General features: G+C 45.0%; 1 protein-coding gene across 1 annotated transcript in view; it reads right to left on the reverse strand.

The window, feature by feature from the left end:
- The window catches only part of LOC126236123 (acyl-CoA Delta-9 desaturase), a 160,698-nt gene that overhangs the window by 74,609 nt on the left and 59,623 nt on the right, over positions 1-26,466 (reverse strand). The window contains exon 2 of the mRNA XM_049945197.1: positions 16,493-16,725. Coding sequence (XP_049801154.1) covers positions 16,493-16,725 — 233 coding nt within the window. The remainder of the gene's footprint in view (positions 1-16,492; positions 16,726-26,466) is intronic.

Raw genomic sequence — 26,466 nt, forward strand, 5'->3', positions numbered from 1 at the left:
CCGGCCCTGACCATCAGTTTGTAGGACAATGGTCAAGCACGCACAGTGCATGCTGTTACTGATTTGTTTGACTGATGGGGCTGCTCAGTGCTACACCACCTACTGCACTCCCCTGACTTGAGCCCTCGTGAGTTCAAATCGATTTCTAAACTGGAGGAAACACTTCAAGGCATTCGCTTCAGAAGTGCTACAATTTTTTTTTTTTTAATCTCATTTTGTTCACTTTTGTTCGTTGCATCTGCTCGGGGCGGACGTCGTAAGACATCCGTTTTAAGTTCGTTGTTGATAGACTAACTCAGTTTTTTGTTGCAGAGGGCAGCTAACCCTCTGACCGAACACGCTGAGCTACCGTGCCGGCCAAATTCGTCGGGCAATAGACCGCGCCGCTCGAACTGTCAACACGACTGGCACTGCTAACAAGGGAACCTCCCCACGCACCCCCCTCAGATTTAGTTATAAGTTGGCACAGTGGATAGGCCTTGAAAAACTGAACACAGATCAATCGATAAAACAGGAAGAAGTTGTGTGGAACTATGAAAAAAATTAGCAAAATATACAAACTGAGTAGTCCAGGTAGATAGGTAACATCTAGGTTAATATGAGCTCAGGAGCGCCGTGGTCCCGTGGTTAGCGTGAGGAGCTGAGGGACGAGAGGTCCTTGGCTCAAGTATTCCCTCGAGTGAAAAGTTTAATTTTTTTATATAATCAACTTCGCTCTCCAAAATTCCAGGACATGTTCAGATTTGCTTGGACATACGGAGAATTTGACGGTCTACACACGAAAAAATTAGAAAACGTTAAAAACATATGTTTTGCCAGAACACAGGGAAAACTGTGCGACTGTGAAACTGTTGCATTCATTTGTTGCAGTTTATGTGACAAATTCTTATGTTTTCATCGCTTTTTGGGAGTGATTATCACATCCACAAGAAAACCCAAATCGGGCAAGGTAGAAGTCTTTTTACCCATTCGCCAAGTGTACAAGTAAGGTGGGTCGACGACATATTCCTGTCATGTGACGCAGATGCCGTCACCAGTGTCGTATAGAATATATCAGACGTGTTTTCCTGTGGAGGAATCGGTTGACCTATGACCTTGCGATCAAATGTTTTCGGCTCCCATTGGAGAGGCACGTCCTTTCGTCTACTAATCGCACCGGCTTTGCGGTGCGGTCGCAAAACACAGACACTATACTTATTACAGTGAACAGAGACGTTAATGAACGAACGGACAGATCATAACTTTGCGAAAATAAAGAGAGTAAAATTTTCACTCGAGGTGAGACTTGAACCACCGACCTCTCGTACCGCAGCTGCTCACGCTAACCACGGGACCACAGCGCTCCTGAGCTCACGGTCTCCTTGATGTTGCCTGTCTTCCCCATGGACTACTCAGTTTGTATATTTTGCTTATTTTTTCATAGTTCCACACAACTTCTTCCTGTTTTCTCGACTGATCTGTGTTCAGTGTTTCAAGGCCTATCCACTGTGCCGACTTATAACTAAATCTGAGGGGGGTGCGATGTGGAGGTTCCCTTGTAAGAGTATCCTACGACTTCCACATCGCTGGCAACGGGTTACACATAATGCTGGTGACTACTTTGAAGGTCAGTAAAACTTTGAAACACGCATCTATTTTGTACGAGCTGTAAATAAATAGTTGCCACTATTGAAGTTCCAACAGTCTTATTTACTGTATACAGTAACGGAGACTGGGGCTCGTTCGTGCACGGGGCTTCGTTTACAGACAATCAGGGTAACTTGTTACCAGTCAGGATATCTTTGTACCACATATTACTTTTGTCTCAAATGATTGCTGCGTCACCTACTTGCATTATTTATTACTAAAAGTTTCAGTTTTATTACCTCTGTAGTTTCTAATTCGTATTTCAGTTGTATTTCCACCTTCCTACAAGCTCTCAGGCTTGTGATTATGCTTTAATTGCAATGGTTGTGAAGAGAGTTTCTGGCGACAGTGATTTCACTGGAACAGTGCAAGGTCTATACAAATATCTCGATATTTCAAAGTAAACCTGCAATACTGAATCAACACTAGGTTCCTGTCAACACCTGATTTCCTCCTTGGATGATCTAAATTTACCCAGAGTTATTACATATAGGAAAAATACTACGTTTTTTAATACTGGTCTAGAATTACCCTAAATGACAGTATAACTTTGTAACAATATTAAAATAGAAATTTTACACTAATAGGGCATACTTAGCGTACATTTTCACTTTGCCAAGCATTCACTAAATATAGATGCAAAATGTTGCAATATCTGATGTGATATTTAACTTATTTTTTATCCAGTATTTTCAAAAAATGGAAAAAAGTTGTACAAAGTTACCCCAACTGACGTACGCTGAGTACTTTTGTTTAGAATCATTCTTGCTATCTGACAACGGAAGGTTTGTAATACCCTGAGGGCTCTCACCATGAAGGCATAAATAAGGGAAGATGTCGCTACAGACTTATCCTGTACGTTGCTTTGAAGCCGACGCTGCCATATTGGATGCCCCTAAGCTTTCGATGACTGCTGTTTTAAAATTGTTTCTTGTTCTTAATCTCTGTCGTGTGCACGCAACAGCTGTTTTAAACAGCAAATGTTACAGTGCTTTCATTAATAACAAAGTGTCTGTAAATTATTTTCAGACGATTTTCTGGCCTTAAGTGCATGTTTCACCTCCTACTACGACGCATTTAGCCTCGTCAGTGTTAACTTTGTTTCTGTTATACGTTTCGACACACAAGAAAAACTAAAGTGTGTTTCAAAAAGAGCGTCTGTTTTGAAACGGCTGGTGAAGTTTTGATTGTCGGTTGGTGACATTATTTTGATTCGTTTCTATTTCTATGAACATTCCGATTGTTCAATCTGAATTTCTCACATTCGGTGTCTAACCATGGAACAGTTCACTTGTGCGCAACGTATGCTAATCGTGAGAACGTTTTATCAGAATGGAGAAAGTTAACGCAGCAACTGTCAGGCGACTTCGCGCGGATCGAAGGCGTAATGAGGCACCGAATGAATCAACAGTTCGTAGACTTGTGAAAAGGTTCTTTGAGACAGATTCAACAGTAAACCTTAAAAGTCGTTGGCGTCGTCGTTCTGGCCGAAGTGAGCAGAGTATTGCGGTGGTTCGTGACTGTGTGGCTGTTAGCCCAATGAAATCAATTCGTCACTGTTCCCAACAATTGGGTTCAAGCTGTTCTTCAGTACGGAGAATTCTCCGGTATGATTTCCATTACCACTCCTATAAAATTCCGTTGACGCAGCAGCTGAAAATGATGAATCATCAGAAGAGACTGCAGTTTGTTGAGTGGGTTCTCAGAGGACGACAGCTTCGCAAAAAATCATCTTCAGTGATGAAGCACACTTCCACTTACATGGTTTTGTGAATAGCAGAACTGCCGTATCTGGGGGCTAGAAAACCCTTGCATGATTCTAGGCAGGGACACTCACCCACAACGAGTGGCAATTTGGTGCCGCTTTTGCTCGGGCAGCGTCATCAGCCCCTATTTTTTTGAATATGAGGCAGGACAAGCTGTGATAGTCAATGGACACCGATACTGTACGATGATAGGGGAGTTTTGTGGACTTATTTGGATGGAATGGGCATTGAAGATTTGTGGTTTCATCAGGATATTGCTACCTGCCTTACTTCCCGCGAGACAATTCAGTTGCTCCATGAGCGATTCCTAGATCGCCTCATTTCACGCACTGCTGATAATCAATGGCCACCAAGGTCATGTGACTTATTTCAGTCTGAGTTTTTGTCTGGGGTCATCTTAAGTTGATGGTATATGCCAATCCATGACTTGAAAGAGGACATTCGACGAGTTGTCAGCGAAATGGATGTGGAAACTTGTCGTGCAGTCATAGCGAATTTCTTGGGCAGAGTTCTTGCTTGCCAAGCATATGCCTCATATTTTTCATACACAAAACGTTAAGGTAGTTGAACATGTTTACGTATCTTGTTTGTGTTTTTTGCGAAAATAAACTTCTTGTTTTGGTATATCAAAACCTGTGCTCTTTTTGAACCACCCTGTATGTAACGTGGCGAGGAAACTGATTCTCGGTGTACGACCTCTTCCCGGAAATGTAGGAAACATATACTGACGGGAAAAAAACACAACACCAAAAAACAATTAATATAGAGTACTGAAATTTCGTAAAAACGTCAAGTACTGGCCATTAAAATTGCTATACCAAGAAGAAATGCAGATGCTAAACGGGTATTCATTGGACAAATATATTATACTAGAACTGACATGTGATTACATTTTCAAGCAATTTGGGTGCGTAGATCCTGAGAAATCAGTACCCAGAACAACCACCTCTGGCGGTAATAATGGCTTTGATATGCCTGGGCATTGAGTCAAACAGAGCTTGTATGGCGTGTACAGGTTCATCAAGAGTAGTGACTGGCGTATTGTGACGAGCTAGTTGCTCGGCCACCATTGACCAGCCGTTTTCAATTGGTGAGGGATCTGGAGAATGTGCTGGCCAGGGTAGCAGTCGAACATTTTCTGTATCCAGTAAGGCCTTTATAGGACATGCAACATGCGATCGTGCATTATCCTGCGGAAATGTAGGGTTTCGCAGGGATCGAATGAAGGGTAGAGCCACGGGTCATAACACATCTGAAATGTAACGTCCACTGTTCAAAGTGCCGTCAATGCGAACAAGATGTGACCGAGACCTGTAACCAATGGCACCCCATATCATCACGCCGGGTGATACGCCAGTATGGCGATGACGAATACACGCTTCCAATGTGCGTTCACAGCGATGTCGCCAAACACGGATGCGACGATCATGATGCTGTAAACAGAACCTGGATTCATCCGAAAAAATGACGTTTTGCCATTCGTGCACCCAGGTTCGTCGTTGACCATCGCAGGCGCTCCTGTCTATGATGCAGCGTCAAGGGTAACCGCAACCATGGTCTCCGAGCTGATAGTCCATGCCGCTGCAGACGTCGTTGAACTGTTCGTGCAGATGGTTGTTGTCTTGCAAACGTCCCCATCTGTTGACTCAGGGATCGAGACGTGGCTGCACGATCCGTTACAGCCATGTGGATAAGATGCCTGCCATCTCGACTGCTAGTGATACGGGGCCGTTGGGATCCAGCACGGCGTTCCGTATTACCCTCCTGTACCCACCGATTCCATATTGTGCTAACAGTCATTGGATCTCGACCAACGCGGGCAGCGATGTCTCGATACGATAATCCGCAATCGCGATAGGCTACAATCCGACCTTTATCAATCCTCCTTACACGAGGCATCACAACAACGTTTCACCAGGCAACGCCGGTCAACTGCTGTTTGTGTATGAGAAATGGGTTGGAACTTTCCTCATGTCAGCACGTTGTAGGTGTCGCCAGCGGCGCCAACCTTGTGTGCATGCTCTGAAAAGCTAATTATTTGCATATCACAGCGTCTGACCGTTAAATTCCGCGTCTGTAGCACGTCATCTTCGTGGTGTAGCAGTTTTAATGGCCAGTAGCGTATGTCTGGGTTACATATTTAAGTGATTAACGTTGCAAGATCGCAGGTTAATGTAAGAGCGAGGTAAGCCATTGCGAATGTCAAATGCTGATACATTAATAACCGGTTGACTCGCCAGAATGTTGAATGCAAAAGTGCATGCATTGTGTCGTACAGATGTCAGTTTGTGAAATGGAGTTCCATGCTTGTTGCACTTGGTCAGACAAGAAAGAGAAGATTAATGCTGTTTGTGGATGATGCTGGAGTTGTCCGACGACGCTAGAGTGGAGACAGATCTTGTGATCAAGCAGGCCAAGGCAAGATGTCGGCACTCTTTAGATCGTACTGGATTACAACAGCGGCATGGGAGCGAACGTTACCCTATTGGGAAATGGTTCCTGGAATGCTGTTCGTTACTGTCAGCACAACAGGTCAAATCGCCAGACTGACGTACAAATTTGCGGCCAGATTACGTGGGATAACCACGAGAATGCTCCTGCTGTCATGGGAAATCGCGCTCCAGACCATGTCTCTTGATGTAGATCCAATGTGTCTAGGACTCAGTCAGGTTGGTTGCAGACCCTAAATGATCTCCTTCTAACCAGTACACGGCCATTACTGACACCGAGGCAGAACCATCAGAAAACACTAAATACCCCCATCCTGGCTCTCACAAACTTCACAGTAGGGTTACTAGCTGAGTGAATGTCTTAGAGGAAAAGACATGTTCGCATTTTTGTTCAAGATTAGTAAATGTCGTCATTCAAATATCGAAGATTACGAGGGGCGTTCAATAAGTAATGCAACACTTTTTTTCTCGGCCTCTGTCGGCTGAAAAAGAACAGAATTTGTAGTGGGACGTCGTGGAATATTACTGCATCAGCACATATAGTTTCAGGAAGTTCCGATAGGTGGCAGCGCTATACGTAGCCTTCAATATGGCGTCTATAACGAAGGTGCGTTCCAAGCAGAGAGCTGCCACTTTGTTACTTTCGGCGGAAAATCGGAGCAGCGCAAATATCTTTAGGCTCTTGCAGAATGTCCACCGAGACCTGGCAGTGAACAAAACTACGGTGAGTCGCTGGGCGAGGCGTCTGTCATCATCGCAACAAGGTTGCGTAAACCTATCCGATATCCCGCGTGCCGGATGGCGGCCCACAGCTGTGACTCCAGCATTGTTGGAAAGAGCGGACACTCTCATTCGAGGTGATCTATGAATGACAATCAAACACCTCACTGCTCAAATGGACGTCTGTGTTGGTCCTGCTGACACACTCGTCCGCCAGTTGTTGTCCCTAATCCACCATACAGCCCGCATCTCGCACCTCCTGGCTTCCATTTGTTTGGCCCAATTAAGAATTCACTGTGAGGGAAGCGGCACTCGAATGATGGGAAGGTTATTGATCTAGCAGGACGTTGGCTCCAGCGTCCACCAATAGAGTGGTATCATGCTGACATATAGGCCTTCACAGTAAGGCGGCGTAAGGCCGTCACATTGAACGAAGATTGTGTTGAAAAATAGGATCTTGTAGTCAAAAGAATGGGGAATAATATTGGGTACTATAATCCTGAAGAAAACCAACCTGCTTTCAGAAAAAAATGTGTTGCACTACTTATTAACGCTCCTCGTAGAACTGAAAATGGATGAATATATATTCGTTTACAATGGATTATTCGACTTTACAAGGTGCATTTGTATAATTTGAAAGCCTGAAAGTTACTATTTTAGTTTCGAAACTAATTCAAACATGGCGATGGGGCACATTTATGCACTATTTTGCATGGCCATCCTAACTGATACTCCAGTCAAGGAAACTTTAAGACAACAGCATTTGGAAACGCAATATAAAAGAACGAAATCCCCGGAAAATAAAACTTAGACACTGCTAAAAAGAGCTATTTGAACCTAATGAAACACGAGCAGAAATAATTAATTCTATGAGAGCAAGGACTGATAGGGGCAAGAAATTGGTAAAAACAAGAACAAGGAAAAATGTAGATAGTCCTACTTCTGATCTCACAATTAGTTGCCTGCCCAAAGGCAGGTTTTTACCTCGTAACTCTGCATGCTCTCCTGCCATCCTCTTCAGGTCCGCGTGTTTTCCGCTTCCCTTTACATCTACATCTACATTATTACTCTTCAATTCACAATTAAGTGCCTGGTTGAAGGTTCAAAGAACCAACTTCAAGCTACTTCTTTACCATTTCATTCTCTACCGGCGCGCGGAAAAAACAAGCACTTAAATCTTTCTGTGCGAGCTCTGATTGCTCTTATTTAACCCTGATGATGATTTCTCCCTATGTAGGTGGACGCCAACAGAATATTTTCGCAATTGAATGAGAAAATTGGTAACTGAAATTTCACGAGAAGATCTTGCCGCAACGAAAAACGTCCTTGTTTTAATGACTGCCATTTCAATTCACATATCATGTCCGTGACACTCTCTTCCCTATTTTGCGATGATACAAAACGAGCTGCCCTTCTTTGAACTTTTCCGTTGTCATCTATCTTTTTGCATCTCCGCCTTCCTCTCAATATTCTCTCACAAACTAAATAATCCAAAGCATCTGTTAGCAAGCATTCCCGTCTCGACAAATGTCCAACCCTGTTATTCTACCTTTCTCTTACAACCTGCAGTACACTGATAAAGAGGGTGAAAATTTCCGTTGTATTTACAGCTTGAAACGATACAACCAGTCAAAAAGAAATCAAGAATGGTTCCAGTACCTTCGACGTAAAAGGTGGGGTCACGGCGATTGCGCCACAGGAAACACATTGTGTGTGTGTGTGTAGCTCGGACAATGACGAATAGGCCTTTAATTAACATTCAGATCTCTATGTAGGCCACATTATTTTATTTGTTTACTGCCGGTAAAAATATTGTGTTTTACCGTGTTAATTGGGGACACAAATGCAGCCCCCTAGAAGATCGAATAAAGATCGGGCATCCCCGGAAACGCCATGCAACCGGCTAATCTTTCTAAAACCAATATACCAAGGAGAGACGTCTATGTGAACAAAAGGTTCTTTTCAGAACCAATCTTAATAATGACTTCGTGTAACATTAAAGGTTTGTCTGTAAATGAAGAACTTTTACTCTCTGACATGTGCAGCAAATGTAAATGCGATATTTTAATCTTGCAGGAAACCCAAAGGGGACCCTCCAGCCACAAACCAAATATCAAAGGCATCATGTTAGCTTCAGAAAGACCCCATGAACAGTACCGCAATGCAATATTCATAAAGCCCAACCTTAGGTTCCATCAACGGCGATGACTCATATATACAATACAGAAAGTTTAATAATGGAATTGAAGATATGCATAGTGACCTTCATCTACAAGCCACCTGGGGAAGATTTCACGTTCAGAGAAACATGTAACTTTGACAATCAGTCAGTGAAGTTCATAACTGGAGATCTGAATAGTCACAGCACAACATGGGAAAGAAGTCGAAAGATGGGCAGAGAGATCTGGACTCGAGCTTATACACAATCCCAAATTACCAGGCTCTTTCAACAGTGGACGATGGTGGCGTGGGTACAACCCTGACAACACATCTGTTAACAGAACCGATAGCTCAGCACTCGGTTAGGTCAGTAGAAGACGCGCCACCAAGATCTCAACATGGTCCATCACACCGTCTGTAAATGGTGTAGTGTGCCCAGACTGTCCAATTTCAAAGTTAGTTCAACTTCAAGAAGGCATGTTGGACATTTTTCACACAAGAACTGGATGCCGAGATTGATGAGATACCTCCAGGCACTAGTTCCTATGACACATTTATTCAGCTAACGAGACAAATGCCTCGAAAACACATCCCTTGAGGCTTTAAGAAGGAATACCTAGCTGGATTTCATGACAACATACAAATAATCCTAGAAAAGTACAAGCAATACCGATCCTTTCTCTGATGGCACCTTGGAGACTGGAGAGGAGCTGCTCTGAACCTTAACCACTAATAGAGGGGAGAAGTGGTTTGACTTAACCACACCACTGGATATCAAACAGAACAGCAGACAAAGCAGTCTGCTCAGGAATCTCAGCAGTGCCTCAACAAGCTCCAGGACACTTCAGACTGGTGTTTCATCAAACCAAACCGCCCATCATTTTCTACTCAGTGAGAAAGTCACCCACAGATTGCCCCGTCTTTCTATCATAAGAGACCTGGAAAATGAACACCATTCTCTTGAGGCACATTTCACAGCTGAGGACCTGCAGAGGGTAATAGATGAAATGGAAAATAATAAGGCAGCCGGCCAAGATGGTTTAAGGATCGAACGAATTAAACGCTTTGGGCCAAAAACTTTTACGTGACTAACGGAACAACTGCATCAAAACCACGTGGATCCCCAGAATCTGGAGAAAAGCAACAAAAGCAGTCAAGGATACAATAGATGTTAAGAACTTTCGTCCAGTATTTCTGCTGTGCCTCCTGTTCAAGGTACTCGAAGGAATGGTGCTGAATATAATATCCACATCTGTAGATGGGGTCCTAAGGCCTCAACAAGCCGGCTTTAAACCAGGTCGCTCATGCACTAGGCAAGTTCTGAATTTATCCCAGCACACTGAAGATGGGTATGAAAGAAATCAGGTGACTGATGTGGCTTTCACTGATTGAGCGCAGCCTATGATACTATTAACCACAGCATACTGATTTATAAGGTTTACCATGTTACTAAAGCTTTTGGGTTTTCAAAATTTGTGTAGTGTGTACTACAGAAGAGGCGCTTCGCTTCTATATTACCATGCAAGGAAAAAATAGCAGGCGGAGAAACCAAAAATATACTACTATTTTTCCCTTGCATAGTAATGTAGAAGCATATACACCAACGACCAGCTAACGCATCCTGGTGGTAGGCAGATTATATATGCTGATGACATGGTCATAAATGCCCAAAGGAGCACCTTCGAGAAAGTGGAGGAGACATTAACCAGCAGCCTTGAAATGCTGGTGGATTACTACCACTAAAACTACGTGAAACCAAACCCATCAGAGACGCAAGTTTACAGTTTCCACGTGAGGAATAAGGAACCTAAAAGAAAACTCCATGTGAGATGGAAAAGGGCAAGAGCTGGAGCAACTCTCAAATACTTAGTTATGAAGTTGGACAGACATCTGTAAGTGTTTACATCACTGTTTGGACATTAAGTAAGAGTTCAGTGCTAGGAATAATATTATTTGTAAACTGACCAACACAAACTGTGGTGCTGACCCACAAGTGCTTTGAACAACAGCCGTTGCACTCAGTTTGTTGGCAGCTGAATATGCCACATCTGTGTGGAAGAATTCGGCCCACGTGTAACACATTGATGTGGTCGTACATGAGTCATCTTGCATCATATCAGGATGTTTGAGGCCCATGCAGACAGATAAGATTTATCCTCTAATAGGAATAGCTCTCCCCATTGTACAGCTGAGATGGAGAGGAAGAAACAGATGACAGATAATCGTTACCCTCTGCACAGGCACCAACAACAGCATAGGCAGCTTTTCTCAAGAAAAAACTTCCTTTAGAAGTCACAGCCAATCAAATTCACCGTCGAAGAGGAGAGACTCCAGCTATGGAAAGAGGTAATACCAAATCCTAGGCTGGAGCTGAAGGAAGAATTTGTAGCTGGAAGTAACAAAACCTTCAAAACCTGGAAGGCTCTCAACAGGCTGAGACCTAGGATCTCCAACTGCAAGTGTAACGTGGCCCAATGGGGCTACTTTGATGGGGAACCACTACATTACTGTGGGAATGCCCAAAATGGATGGCCACCTAATGACATGCCCAAACCTCAGCACAAGCTGTACCCCACTACAGTTACAGCTAGCTAATGATACGCCACCTGGGTAGCTGATCATTGAGCATTGACTTATACTGGATTTTAATGTATAGTGTTCTAAAGACAAAAAAAAAAAAATAAAAATAAACCATGATAATTTGTGTCATATAGTTTACTGCCAACAAAACGTACATGATCCAGACACATTAAAGTGACCACTGCCTATGTTCAACATGAATGTACAGTAACCATTCACAGATGCTAGATGGCAGCACAAGCAATGGAGGGTATATATAGCATGTTTGGGGATGTGAAAAACAATGCAGTCATTGTTGTAAAGTGGAAACGGAGTGATTTATTTGATGTTCAAAAGGGCATGCATGATCACTGGCTTTCGGTCCAAGAGTAGAAGCTTCTCTAAAATGCCTAAGTTTTTAAAATGTTTGTGTATCGCTGTGGTTAAAGTATACTATACGTGGCAAAATGGCGCTATCCAAATCTGGTGTCAAGGCAACTGTAGTGCACCATGGGCCACAGATGACAGGGGAGAACGACATCTACGAAGATGTGTTCGGGCGAATAGAAACGCAACAACTGTTGAGCAATTGGTGACCTACATGAACCAAGGGGCTACCAACAGAATCCTCTCAATGAGCAGTTGGTGAACATTGCTGCGTATGGGCCTCTGCAGCAGGTACCTGGTTTATGCACTCATGCTGACTGCTGTTCATCAGTGAGGAAGACTGGAATTCTCATGGCAATACTGCAAGTAGATGTCCACTGAGTGGCGACAGATGGCCATTGGCATATACAGCGCGAAATGTCCCAAAGCAAACACCCTGCAACTGTCGTCAGAAGGATAGATGCAAGAGGAGGGAGTGTTATAGTTTGGGGAATGTTTTTGTAGCATTCCCTCGATGTTCTCGTCATTCTGGAGGGCACAATGGATCATAACAACTATGCATCTGTCACTGGGTTCAAATGGCTCTGAGCACTATGGGACTTAACTTCTGAGGTCATCAGCCCCCTAGAACTTAGAACTACTTAAACCTAACTAAGCTAAGGACATCACACACACCCATGCCCGAGGCAGGATTCGAACCTGCGACCGTAGCGGTCTCGCGGTTCCAGACTGTAGCGCCTAGAACCGCTCGGCCACACCGACCGGCTCTGTCACTGGGGATCTTGTACATGTCTACATGTAGTTTGTTTTTCCTTGGCACAATGGTATCTACCAGCAGGTCAATATAACTTGTCAAACAGCTTGCCGTACATAGGCGTAGTTTGAAGAGCACCAGAATGAGTTTTCCATGCACCAATCGCTACCACACTCTCTGGATTTAAACTTAATTTTCGCCATGGACCCTCAGCCGAGAAACTTAGCACAGCGCAGCACTTGAGCTGGCATGGTTCCACATCCCTGTCTGTACATTCCAGAACTTCATTGACTCTCTTCCTGCACGTCTCGCAGCAGTCAGTGCTGTAAAAGGGTTGTTATTCAGGGTGTAGACAGGTGATCACATTCATGTGACTGGACAATGTATTTTGAAAAGTTTAGAAGTGTGTTTTGTTTGCTCATTATTGTGTTCTACGATATAAACATGATCCCATAGGAATGTAAACCAGCCCTACAGACTAGGCATATTTATGCACTCGACTTGATGCTACATAAAATTATTTTGCTTTCTTAAATGTGCAACGGCCTTGTAGCAGTGGATACACCGGTTCCCGTGAGATCACCGAAGTTAAGCGCTGTTGGGCGTGGCCGGCACTTGGATGGGTGACCATCCAGCCGCCATGCGCTGTTGCCATTTTTCGGGGTGCACTCAGCCTCGTGATGCCAATTGAGGAGCTACTCGACCGAATAGTAGCGGCTTCGGTCAAGAATACCACCATAACGACCGGGAGAGCGGTGTGCTGACCCTACACCCCTCCTATCCGCATCCTCCTCGGAGGATGACACGGCGGTCGGATGGTCCCGGTAAGCCACTCGTGGCGTGAAGACGGAGTGCTTTCTTAAATGTAATGTTGAGTTGGAATCACACTGATCGGCCAGAACATTATGAGCACCAACCTGTTATCGATATAAATTCGTCCAGGCGATAGCAGCCATCACCTGGTGAGGAATGACTGCTAGTCAGACACACTCGGTGCGTCTAGTATCATTAAGCATGTTGTCTGTGTGTACATTGGGGATGACACACAATCTGTTTGGCTGAGGGTAGATTGTGATGCCCTGGAGACTCGGCACGAGCATTTCAGAAACTGTACGACTTGTCGGGCATTTGAGAAGTGCTGTGGTGAATGTCTTCGACACGTAACGAAACGAAGATGAAACCCCATCCAGACGTCGGGGGGCTGGGCGGCCACTACTCATTACAGATGTTGGACGTCGTAGGCTGAGCAGACTCGTAAAACAGGCCAGGTGGCGAACTGTGGCGGAACTGACATCAGACTTTAATGCCAGGCACAATACAAGTGTGTCTGAACAAACAGCGCTCCTAACACTCCTAAAGATGGGCCTCCACAGCCGACAACGTGCATGTGCCAATGTTAACACCATGACACTGATAACTACAACTGAAATAGGCACATGACCATTGGCACTGGACGCTGGTGCGTGGCAGAGCATTGCGCGGTATGATGAATGCTGATATCTTTTTCATCACGCCGATGGGAGGGTCGCAAAGCCGCATGGGATTAGCCGTGCGCTCTAAGGCGCTGCAGTCATGGACTGTGCGGCTGGTCCCAGCCGAGGTTCGAGTCCTCCCTCGGGCATGGGTGTTTGTATTTGTCCTTAGGATAATTTAGGTTACGTAGTGTGTAAGCTTAGAGACTGGTATCGTACACTGGTTGCAGACCACATACACTCCTTCATGACGCTCATGTTTCAACAAAATAATGAGCCACGTGACAGGGCCAGGTGTGTGATGGAGTGGTTTGAGGAACACAGTGATGAGTCCCAGTTGATGTGCTGGCCCCCCAACTCGCCAGATCTGAACCCGATCAAACAAATCTGGGATGTGACTGAACGTGGCGTCAGAATTCGTTGCCCCGCAGTGGAATTTATGGGAATTAGGTGACTCGTGCGTGCAGATGTGGTGCCAACTCCATCCAGAAACCTACCGAGCTCCCACTACTTCCACGACACGATGCGTCGCCGCGGTTACCCGCGCTAAGAATGCCGGACATTTGCCACACTTGCCCCTTCGCCAGGTAGCGATCCCTCAGGTAAGGGACGCCCTTCCTCGTACTTCTTCTGTCCGCTTTCAAACCACCGACTCCACATCTTACTCGATACAACCAGTACATAACGGACCTTCTTCTTCGACATCTTGGCCAAATGCAGAGCTTCTTTTCCGAAATCGAAATATTTATAACTTTCGGGAAACGAAAGCAATACCGACGATTATGTCAGTATGTAATTAGTTCTGCCAAATATAAATATAGGTTCCTCTGTCTGTACGATACCTTCCTTTCACGCTTACTGATTGCGATAGAAACAGTTCATCGCCATGGGAGCAACAAGAAAGGAACGATGTAAAGAGATTGCGAATGTACGCTAATCATTTCTTTTTGGTCACTGCATATGTGCATACTTTAATTACTACAACTGCATGCCCAAAAGACAATAAGGAAAGAAGAAATGGGTATGTGAATGTTTGAAAAGAAGAACGACATACTCCATATTAATTTACTCTCTAAAATGCGATATCGCTTGCGGTGAAACATTAGTTAATAATGTGTAGGGGGACAATGTTCAAAACATGACTGAAAATACGTTCACTAAATAGAGATAAGAACATCTATGACTGACATGTCATCTAAAGTCGACGTACATTTTTAAAATGGTAGAAATAAGGAAATGGAGTAATACAGAATGCTATGCTTGTAACGTACGTTGTTGTTGTACATTGTTTAGCTCTGGTTACAGGGTCACAGAGAAAGCATCCTAGGTTTTGGGGGGAAAAGCCGTAATTGTAATGATCTGCGCTACAACAGAAACAAGAAGCACAATTTAAGGAAAAATAATGTAATGTGTGTTTCAGCTCACAAGCGACATTGAAGCAGATAGTTCCTGTGACTTAGTATGGGCAGAGGTTATATTCAACAACCGGAATAAATTAATAACTGGCTCCTTTTACCGACCCCCGGTCTGAGATGAAACAGTTGCTGAACAGTTCAAAGAAAACTTGAGTCTCATCACAAATATGTAGCCTACTCATACAATTATAGTTGGCAGTGACTTCAATCTACCTTCCGTATGCTGACAAAAATACATTTTCAGATCCTTTTGTAGATAGAAAACAACTTCCGTAATTGTTCTAAATGCTTTTTTTAAGATTATTTTGAACAATTAGTTTACGAGGCCATTCAAATTGTAAATGGTTACGAAAACACACTTGACCTCTTAGCCACAAATAATCATGAGCATCACGACGGATCCGGATTAGTGAAGACACAGTCGTAGCGAGGCTCAATTCCATAACAAAGAAATTGACCAAAACTAAACGCGAAATATATATATTTATAAAAGCAACCAAAAATTCGGTTGACGTCTTTCTAAGAGACAGTCTCCAATCCTCCCAAACTATGTAAGTGAAGACCATATGTGGCTTAAGTTCAAAGAAATAGTATAACAGCACACGAGAGATTCATACCAAATAAATTATTAAGAGACGGAACTGATCCCCCATGATACAAAAAACACGACAGAAAGCTGTTGCAGGAGCACCGAAAAAGGCAAGTATAATTTAGACGAACGCAAAATCTCCCAGATTGGCGAAGTTTTACTGAGGCTCGAAATTTGGTGCCGATTTCAATGCGAGATGCATTTAATAGTTTCCACAACGAAACTCTCTCTAGAAATCTGGCGGAAAATCCAAAGAGATTCTGGTTCTATGTTAAGTATAGCAGCGGAAAGGCTCAGTAAGCGACGAGGAGGAGGAGGGGGAGACAAGGGACCCAACCCTTCGGAGCAGGTAAAATCGTGGCAAATGTCCGGCGTGGCAAATGTCCGCACACCCGCGGTAAAGGTGGACTACCGACTATTATGTAGGTCGTCATAATATTGTGGCTGGTTAGAGCATACCGAGTCGATGTTGTAAGACTAGTTTTAAACACGATAAATCTAGCCAAAAAGTTCCGAAAAGAATTCCACGTAAATGTGTCCCAGTCTCCGGTTCAGCCACTGAGTCCGACAGACACGAGTGCTGCGGCTACTTACCCCAGAGCCAGGTGCCAAGGCTGGCCTTCCAGACGATGGAGGCGAGCGACAAGACGGCGCCGGACTGAATGTGCAGCACGGCGACGACGCGGGCCCAGTCGGTCTCGCGAGGCTCCCACTGCTCGCCGCTGTCGCCGCCTTCCGGCCCAGCGCCGCCGGCGCCGCTCGCCGTAGCCAGCTGGTTGCCGCGGCGCTTCATCCCGAACAGCTCCACCCCCTGGTCGGCTGTCTTCCTGCGTGCAGAGCAGCAGACTCTAAAACGTACACTGGGGTGACAAAAGTGATGGGATAGCTCCTAGTGATATAAATAATGAAAACTGCACCAGTTACTTACACTACTGGCCATTAAAATTGCTACACCAAGAAGAAATGCAGATCATAAACGGGTATTCATTGGACAAATATATTATACTAGAACTGACATGCGATTACATTTTCACGCAATTTGGGTGCAGAGATCCTGAGAAATCAGTACCCAGAACAACCACCTCTGGCCGTAATAACGACCTTGATACGCCTGGGCATTGAGTCAAACAGAGCTTGGATGGCGTGTACAGGTACAGCTGCCCATGCAGCTTCAACACGATACCACAGTTCATCAAGAGTAGTGACTGGCGTATTGTGACGAGCCAGTTGCACGGTCACCATTGACCAGACGTTTTCGGTTGGTGAGAGATATGGAGAACATACTGGCCAGGGCAGCAGTCGAACATTTTCTGTATCCAGAAAGGCCCGTACAGGACCTGCAACATGCAATCGTGCATTATCCTGCTGAAATGTAGGGTTTCGCAGGGATCGAATGAAGGGTACAGCCACGGATCATAACACATCTGAAATGTAACGTCCACTGTTCAAAGTGCCGTCAATGCGAACAAGATGTGACCGAGACCTGTAACCAATGGCACCCCATATCATCACGCCGGATGATACGCCAATATGGCGATGACGAATACACGCTTCCAATGTGCGTTCACAGCGATGTCGCCAAACACGGAGGCGACCATCATGATGCTGTAAACAGAACCTGGATTCATCCGAAAAAATGACGGTTTGCCATTCGTGCACCCAGGTTCGTCGTTGAGTACACCATTGCAGGCGCTCCGGTCTGTGATGCAGCGTCAAGGGTAACCGCAGCCATGGTCTCCGAGCTGATAGTCCATGATGCTGAAAATGTCGTCGAACTGTTCGTGCAGATGGTTGTTGTCTTGCAAACGTCCCCGTCTGTTGACTCAGGGACCGAGACGTGGCTGCACGATCCGTTACAGCCATGCGGACAAGATGCCTGTCATCTCGACTGCTTGTGATACGGGGCCGTTGGGATCCAGCACGGCGTTCCGTATTACCCTCCTGAACCCACCGATTCCATATTCTGCTAACAGTCATTGGATCTCGACCAATGCGAGCAGCGATGTCGCGATACGATAAACCGCAATCGCGATAGGCTACAATCCGACCTTTATCAAAGTCGGAAACGTGATGGTACGAATTTCTCCTCCTTACACGAGGCATCACAACAACGTTTCACCAAGCAACGCCGGTCAACTGCTGTTTGTATATGAGAAATGTGTTGGAAACTTTGCTCATGTCAACACGTTGTAGCTGTCGCCACCGGCGCCACCCTTGCGTGAATGCTCTGAAAAGCTAATCATTTGCATATCACAGCATCTTCTTCCTGTCGGTTAAATTCCGCGTCTGTAGCACGTCATATTCGTGGTGTAGTAATTTCAATGGCCAGTAGTGTATTTTTTTCTGCTTAGCACAACGCGTTTCGGGAATCTATTGTCATTTTCAAGTACATTTGTGCGTTTGTTTATCAGTAATATGTTTGGTAATGACTCCTTGCGTCATTTTGTCCCACTCAGACGCAAGAGAGACAGAAAATCACACAATAAAACACCATGAAACATATTCTTGTAGCCGGCCGGTGTGGCCGTGCGGTTCTAGGCCATTCAGTCTGGAACCGCGTGAACGGTACGGTCGCAGGTTCGAATCCTGCCTCGGGCATGGATGTGTGTGATGTCCTTAGGTTAGTTAGGTTTACGTAGTTCTAAGTTCTAGGGGACTGATGACCACAGATGTGAAGTCCCATAGTGCTCAGAGCCATTTGAACCATATTCTTGTAAACAAATGTACAAATTGCACTTACAAATGAGAATAAATTCTCGAAACGCGTTGTGTTAAGAAGAAAAAATAAGCAACTAGTGCAATTTTCACTATTTCAATCTTGAATGACAAAATTGCAGACTTTCCAAAAATATCTAATATGATGAGAGAAATATCTCTTAATATCGTGCCGGACCTCCTTTTGCCCAGCGTGGCGTAGCAACTCGATGTGCAATGCGCTCAACAAGTCGTTGGAAGTCTTCTGCAGAAATATCGAGCCATGTTGTCTCTAAAGCCGTCCATAATTGCGAAAGTGTTGCCAATGTAGGATTTTGGGCACGAATTGACCTCTCAATTATGTCCCATAAATGTTCGATGGGATTCATGTCGGACAATCTGGATAGCCACACGATTCACTCAAACTGTCGAGAATGATCCTCACCCAAATTGCGTACAGTTGTGTCCCTGTAACATAGTACGTTGTCATCCATAAAAATTCCATTGTTTTTTTGAAACATGACCTCCACGAATGGCTGCAACTGGTCTTCAGGTAGCCGAACATAACCATTTCCAGTCAATGATCGGTTCAGCTGGACCAGAAGACCCATTCCATTCCCTGTAAACACAGCCGACACCATTATGGAGCCACCACCAGTTCGCACAGTATCTTGTTGACAACTTGGGTCCATGGCCTCGTGGGCTCTGCACCACACTCCGACCCTTATGAACTGAAATCGGGACTCATCTGACCAGGGCACAGTTTTACTGTCGTCTAGTGTCCAACCAATATGGTCATGAGCCCAGGAGATGCACTGCAGACGATGTCATGTTGTTAGCAAATGGCAGTCGCGTCGGTCATCTGCTGCCATAACCCATTAACGCCAAATTTCGCAGCACTCTCCTAACAGATACGTTCATCGTACGTCCCGCATTGATTTCTGTGGTTAATTCACGCAGTGTTACTTGTCCCTTAGCACTGACAACACTACGCAAATGCAGCTGCTCTCGGTCGTTAAGTGAAGGCCGTCGGGCACTTCGTTGTCCGTGGATACAGATAGTGCCTGGCTCATCTTGACACTGTTTATCTTGGAATATTGAATGCTGTAACGATTTTCGGTATGGAATGTCCCATGTGGCCGGCTCCCATCTGCTAATACCGGTCGTGCAGTCATAATCATGTCGGAATGCTTTTCACGTGACTCGCCTTAGTATTAATGACAGCTCCGCCAAGGCACTGCCCCTTTACACCTTGTGTACGAGATAGTTCGAGATCTGTATAAGTGCACATCACTATTCCATGACATTTGTAGCGCGACTGCTACGGTCGCAGGTTCGAATCCTGCCGCGGGCATGGATGTGTGTGATGTCCTTAGGTTAGTTAGGTTTAAGTAGTTCTAAGTTCTAGGGGACTTATGACCACAGATGTTGAGTCCCATAGTGCTCAGAGCCATTTGAACCATTTTTTTGACATTTGTAACCTTAGTGTGCCACGCTTGGCAATGGGTGGAACTTGTTTGGAATTTCGGTTACAGTAACAAAAATCCTTTACCAAAGAAAAACGACCTCATGATTGTGGTGTCAATCGACCTCAGCATGAATATTGTACAAAGAACGAAACTCGTCTAGCTTGAAGGGTGAAACCAGATGGCGCTATGGCTGGCCCGCTAGATGGCGCTGCCATAGGTCAAACGGATATCAACTGCGTTTTTTTTTAATCGGAATCCCCATTTTTATTACATATTCGTGTAGTCGTAAAGAAATATGAATGTTTTATTTGGAAGTACATCGCCATTCTGTGATGCAGTGAAACATATTGTAGTAACATCGGTAGAACATTACGTAGGAAATCAGCATACATTGCACCATGTAGATTGCCATCGATAAAATGGGGGCCAATTATCCTTCCTCCCATAATGCCGCACCATACATTAACCCGCCAAGGTCGCTGATGTTCCACTTGTCGCAGCCATCGTGGATTTTCCGTTGCCCAATAGTGCATATTATGCCGGTTTACGTTACCGCTGTTGGTGAATGACGCTTCGTCGCTAAATAGAACGCGTGTAAAAAATTTGTCATCGTCCCGTAATTTCTCTTGTGCCCAGTGGCAGAACTGTACACGTCGTTCAAAGTCGTCGCCATGCAATTCCTGGTGCATAGAAATATGGTACGGGTGCAATCGATGTTGATGTAGCATTCTCAACACCGACGTTTTTGAGATTCCCGATTCTCGCGCAATTTGTCTGCTACTGATGAGCAGATTAGCTGCGACAGCACCTAAATCACCTACTTGGGCATCATCATTTGTTGCAGGTCGAGGTTGACGTTTCACATGTGGCATAACACTTCCTGTTTCCTTAAATAACGTAACTATCCGGCGAACGGTCCGGACACTTGGATGATGTCGTCCAGAATACAGAGCAGCGTACATAGCACACGCCCGTTGGGAATTTTGATCACAATAGCCATACATCAACACGATATCGACATTTCCCGCAGTTGGTAAACGGTACATTTTAACACGAGTAATGTATCACGAAGCAAATACTGTCCGCACTAGCGGAATGTTACGTGATACCACGTACTTATACGCTTATGACTATTCCAGTGCCATCTACCACAAAGCGAAAAAAGTGGTCCAACTAAAACATTCGTATTTCCTTACATACTACACGAATATGTAATAAAAAATGGGGGTTCCTATTTAAAAGAATGCAGTTTATATGTTTGACATATGGCAGCGCCATCTAGCGGGCCAATCATAGCGCCCTATGGTTTCCCCCTTCAAGTTAAACGAGTTTCGTTCTTTGTAGTTTTTTCGTTTTATGCTTATTTCCTGAGATATTTGGCTTTGGCCCGGTCACTATCAATGGACCCCCATATATATATACCCCCATATATATATACCCCCATATATATATATATATATATATATATATATATATATATATATATATATATATATATATATATTCCTGGAAATTGAAATAAGAACGCCGTGAATTCATTGTCCCAGGAAGGGGAAACTTTATTGACACATTCCTGGGGTCAGATACATCACATGATCACACTGACAGAATCACAGGCACATAGACACAGGCAACAGAGCATGCACAATGTCGGCACTAGTACAGTGTATATCCACCTTTCGCAGCAATGCAGGCTGCTATTCTCCCATGGAGACGATCGTAGAGATGCTGGATGTAGTCCTGTGGAACGGCTTGCCATGCCATTTCCACCTGGCGCCTCAGTTGGACCAGCGTTCGTGCTGGACGTGCAGACCGCGTGAGACGACGCTTCATCCAGTCCCAAACATGCTCAATGGGGGACAGATCCGGAGATCTTGCTGGCCAGGGTAGTTGACTTACACCTTCTAGAGCACGTTGGGTGGCACGGGATACATGCGGACGTGCATTGTCCTGTTGGAACAGCAAGTTCCCTTGCCGGTCTAGGAATGGTAGAACGATGGGTTCGATGACGGTTTGGATGTACCGTGCACTATTCAGTGTCCCCTCGACGATCACCAGTGGTGCACGGCCAGTGTAGGAGATCGCTCCCCACACCATGATGCCGGGTGTTGGCCCTGTGTGCCTCGGTCGTATGCAGTCCTGATTGTGGCGCTCACCTGCACGGCGCCAAACACGCATACGACCATCATTGGCACCAAGGCAGAAGCGACTCTCATCGCTGAAGACGACACGTCTCCATTCGTCCCTCCATTCACGCCTGTCGCGACACCACTGGAGGCGGGCTGCACGATGTTGGGGCGTGAGCGGAAGACGGCCTAACGGTGTGCGGGACCGTAGCCCAGCTTCATGGAGACGGTTGCGAATGGTCCTCGCCGATACCCCAGGAGCAACAGTGTCCCTAATTTGCTGGGAAGTGGCGGTGCGGTCCCCTACGGCACTGCGTAGGATCCTACGGTCTTGGCGTGCATCCGTGCGTCGCTGCGGTCCGGTCCCAGGTCGACGGGCACGTGCACCTTCCGCCGACCACTGGCGACAACATCGATGTACTGTGGAGACCTCACGCCCCACGTGTTGAGCAATTCGGCGGTACGTCCACCCGGCCTCCCGCATGCCCACCATACGCCCTCGCTCAAAGTCCGTCAACTGCACATACGGTTCACGTCCACGCTGTCGCGGCATGCTACCAGTGTTAAAGACTGCGATGGAGCTCCGTATGCCACGGCAAACTGGCTGACACTGACGGCGGCGGTGCACAAATGCTGCGCAGCTAGCGCCATTCGACGGCCAACACCGCGGTTCCTGGTGTGTCCGCTGTGCCGTGCGTGTGATCATTGCTTGTACAGCCCTCTCGCAGTGTCCGGAGCAAGTATGGTGGGTCTGACACACCGGTGTCAATGTGTTCTTTTTTCCATTTCCAGGAGTGTATATATACAGGGTGATTCAAAAAGAATACCACAACTTTAAAAATGTGTATTTAATGAAAGAAACATAATATAACCTTCTGTTATACATCATTACAAAGAGTATTTAAAAAGGTTTTTTTTTCACTCGAAAACAAGTTCAGAGATGTTCAATATGGCCCCCTCCAGACACACGAGCAATATCAACCCGATACTCCAACTCGTTCCACACTCTCTGTAGCATATCAGGCGTAAAAGTTTGGATAGCTGCTGTTATTTCTCGTTTCAAATCATCAATGGCGGCTGGGAGAGGTGGCCGAAACACCATATCCTTAACATACCCCCATAAGAAAAAATCGCAGGGGGTAAGATCAGGGCTTCTTGGAGGCCAGTGATGAAGTGCTCCGTCACGGGCTGCCTGGCAGCCGATCCATCGCCTCGGGTAGTTGACGTTCAACTTTCAGACGATAAGGTTTCATAACTAATCTTTTTCGTAGGACTCTCCATACAGTTGATTGTGGAATTTGCAGCTCTCTGCTAGCTCTGCGAGTCGATTTTCCTGGGCTGCGAACAAATGCTTGCTGGATGCGTGCTACATTTTCAGCACTCGTTCTCGGCCGTCCAGAACTTTTCCCTTTGCACAAACACCCATTCTCTGTAAACTGTTTATACCAACGTTTAATACACCACCTATCAGGAGGTTTAACACCATACTTCGTTCGAAATGCACGCTGAACAACTGTCGTCGATTCACTTCTGCCGTACTCAATAACACAAAAAGCTTTCTGTTGAGCTGTCGCCATCTTAGCATCAACTGACGCTGACGCCTAGTCAACAGCGCCTCAAGCGAACAAATGTACAACTAAATGAAACTTTATAGCTCCCTTAATTCGTCGACAGATAGTGCTTAGCTCTGCCTTTTGTCGAGAGTGGACAAAAGCGAGTGTCGAGCTGTCATTAGATTTATGTTTTTAAAGGTAAAATGCCTACGCCAATTAAATACGATATGGATGCTGTGTATGGGGACTCTGCACCATCATTTACCACTGTGAAATCTTGGGCAGCTGAAATTAAACGTGGCTATAGCAGCTTGGGTGACGATGAATGTTCAGAACGGTCGAAAACTGCAACGCTGACGATAATGTTGTTAAAGTGCACCAAGTGGTGTCAGAGAACCGTCGAATTAAGGTGAGAGAGATAGCAGAGGCTAAGAGAGTACCTAAAGAGCGTGTCTATCTAATATTAATTGAAAATTTAGGTTTGAGAAAGCTGACCGCAAACTGGGTGCCACGACGGCCCAGTCTGCGTCGTATCACACATCAGCGGTTGCCATAGCAAAAATCCATGAACTGTGGTTTCATCCGCTTGATCACTCCCTTCACTCACCAGATCTAGCCCCGAGTCACCATACGGTGACGAGTTAACGAGATGGGAGCATCGCTGGGGGAAGGTTATGTTGAAAAATAAAAATAAATTTGAGGAAAAAAGAGATTATTTCTTTGTTCAGGAATGCTTCACGAGAGTCCAGCTACATTCTGTTCCTTTCGTCAGTCCACTAAATATTCACGGACGAAAATATTCTTTCTGCATTGGCATTATGGCTTTGGTATTGCAAACAAATTTCTTGCAGTTATTACTATCTTAGCGTACCGCTGAAGATGGTCACCGTCAAAAAACCGCACACATTTCTCATGATACTACAATGGTGCCTCGTTTACATCATTCCACTTATGTAGATTTTCTTCAAAGAAATTTGTCGATATATCGAACTAATCAAAGCGAGAGGAATCATCGATTTTAATTATTTCCCCTTCAAATAAGAAATGGTTCAAATGGCTCTGAGCACTATGGGACTTAACATCTATAGTCATCAGTCCCCTAGAACTTAGAACTACTTAAACCTAACTAACCCAAGGACAGCACACAACACCCAGTCATCACGAGGCAGAGAAAATCCCTGACCCCGCCGGGAATCGAACCCGGGCGTGGGAAGCGAGAACGCTACCGCACGACCACGAGCTGCGGACTTCAAATAAGAAATTACCTCTTTAACACTTCCCCCATTTTGGCACTATCTTCAATAATATCGAATCAGCTACCGACAGTAATGGTGAATAGATATTCTATACAAGTGTCATACAATTTGTCAACTTCTGCTGATTGGGTTACTTCTACAATAAGCGTCAATGTGCATTTTGCAACTCAGTAGCAACAATCGACTAATACGAAAAGCCACTGGTACAGTTTGTCTGATGTAACATCAACAGCTACACTATTCAGACAATTACAGTGGCAAGGGGCGTTACAATCGGATAGTTTTCATAATTCTCCTCGAGTTGCAACGCCTGGAGCGGTTACAACAATACAATTACTCTCCAGCTACAGAACCGTGCAAAATAAAGTTTCAGTATAGCAATATTTATACTGTGATTACTGTGGGACTATGGAGTTGGAGAAATATATTAAAATATATTAATTTATTGTGTCTTATTCCATTTAATCGAGGGAAATTTGTAAAAAATTTACAAACTTTCGTAAAATATATTTTAAAACTGAATTCCAGGACTTTTGGGCCACCCGAAACATTTTGCGGGACATCATATGTTTCATGGAAAAACCAGGACAATCCTAGATTTCCGGGGCATTTGGTCTCCCTAGGACGCCCATGGTTAGGAACTGTGTTACGTACAAAAACTCAACAAACGAAGTAAAACGATTTGTACTGTTACCGTTTCAAGGCAACACTTTCCCACCTAAATTTGAGGAACTTAAATGTTCATGAAGTAAAAGGTGGCCGTGCGGTTCTAGGCGCTTCAGTCTGGAGCCGCGTGACCGCTACAGTCGCAGGTTCGAATCCTGCCTCGGGCATGGATGTGTGTGATGTCCTTAGGTTAGTTAGGTTTAAGTAGTTCTAAGTTCTAGGGGACTGATGACCACAGATGTTAAGTCCCATAGTGCTCAGAGCCATTTGAACCATGAAGTAAAAACACTCATTTTTGTATTACGCAACAAGGTTACATTCATTCAGCACTGAAGCGTATTCACTTTGTTAACCATCTCATACCAATGTCTGGTCGCCTCTAATTATTGTCCACATATTTTATACAAATGGATGTCCACATATAAAAAAAGTTTTGCATCACCCCGGTTCCCAGAACTCCTGAAGACAGACGTTGGCTGTGGATATTGTATCACAGACACAGTCCCTTTGACTGTTCAGAGATGTCACTAAACCCGCGCAAAGATGTAAACAACCATGCCTGAGCAGCTCCTATTAGACGGAGGGGGTCCGACAGCCGATCAGTTCCAATCAATCCACCAGGAAGGGGGTACACGGCTCGTGTTGGCTGTAGTTCAACCATGCCTAGATGGTCAATACCGCTGTTCGATCGCGTCCGCATTGTTACTTTGTGCCAGCAAGGGCTCTAAATAAGGGAAATGTCCAGGCGTCTCGGAATGAACCACAGCGATGTTGTTCGGTCATGGAGGAGATACAGAGAGACAG

The sequence above is a fragment of the Schistocerca nitens genome, chromosome 2 (assembly GCF_023898315.1).
Source record: "Schistocerca nitens isolate TAMUIC-IGC-003100 chromosome 2, iqSchNite1.1, whole genome shotgun sequence".
NCBI classification, from domain to species: domain Eukaryota; kingdom Metazoa; phylum Arthropoda; class Insecta; order Orthoptera; family Acrididae; genus Schistocerca; species Schistocerca nitens.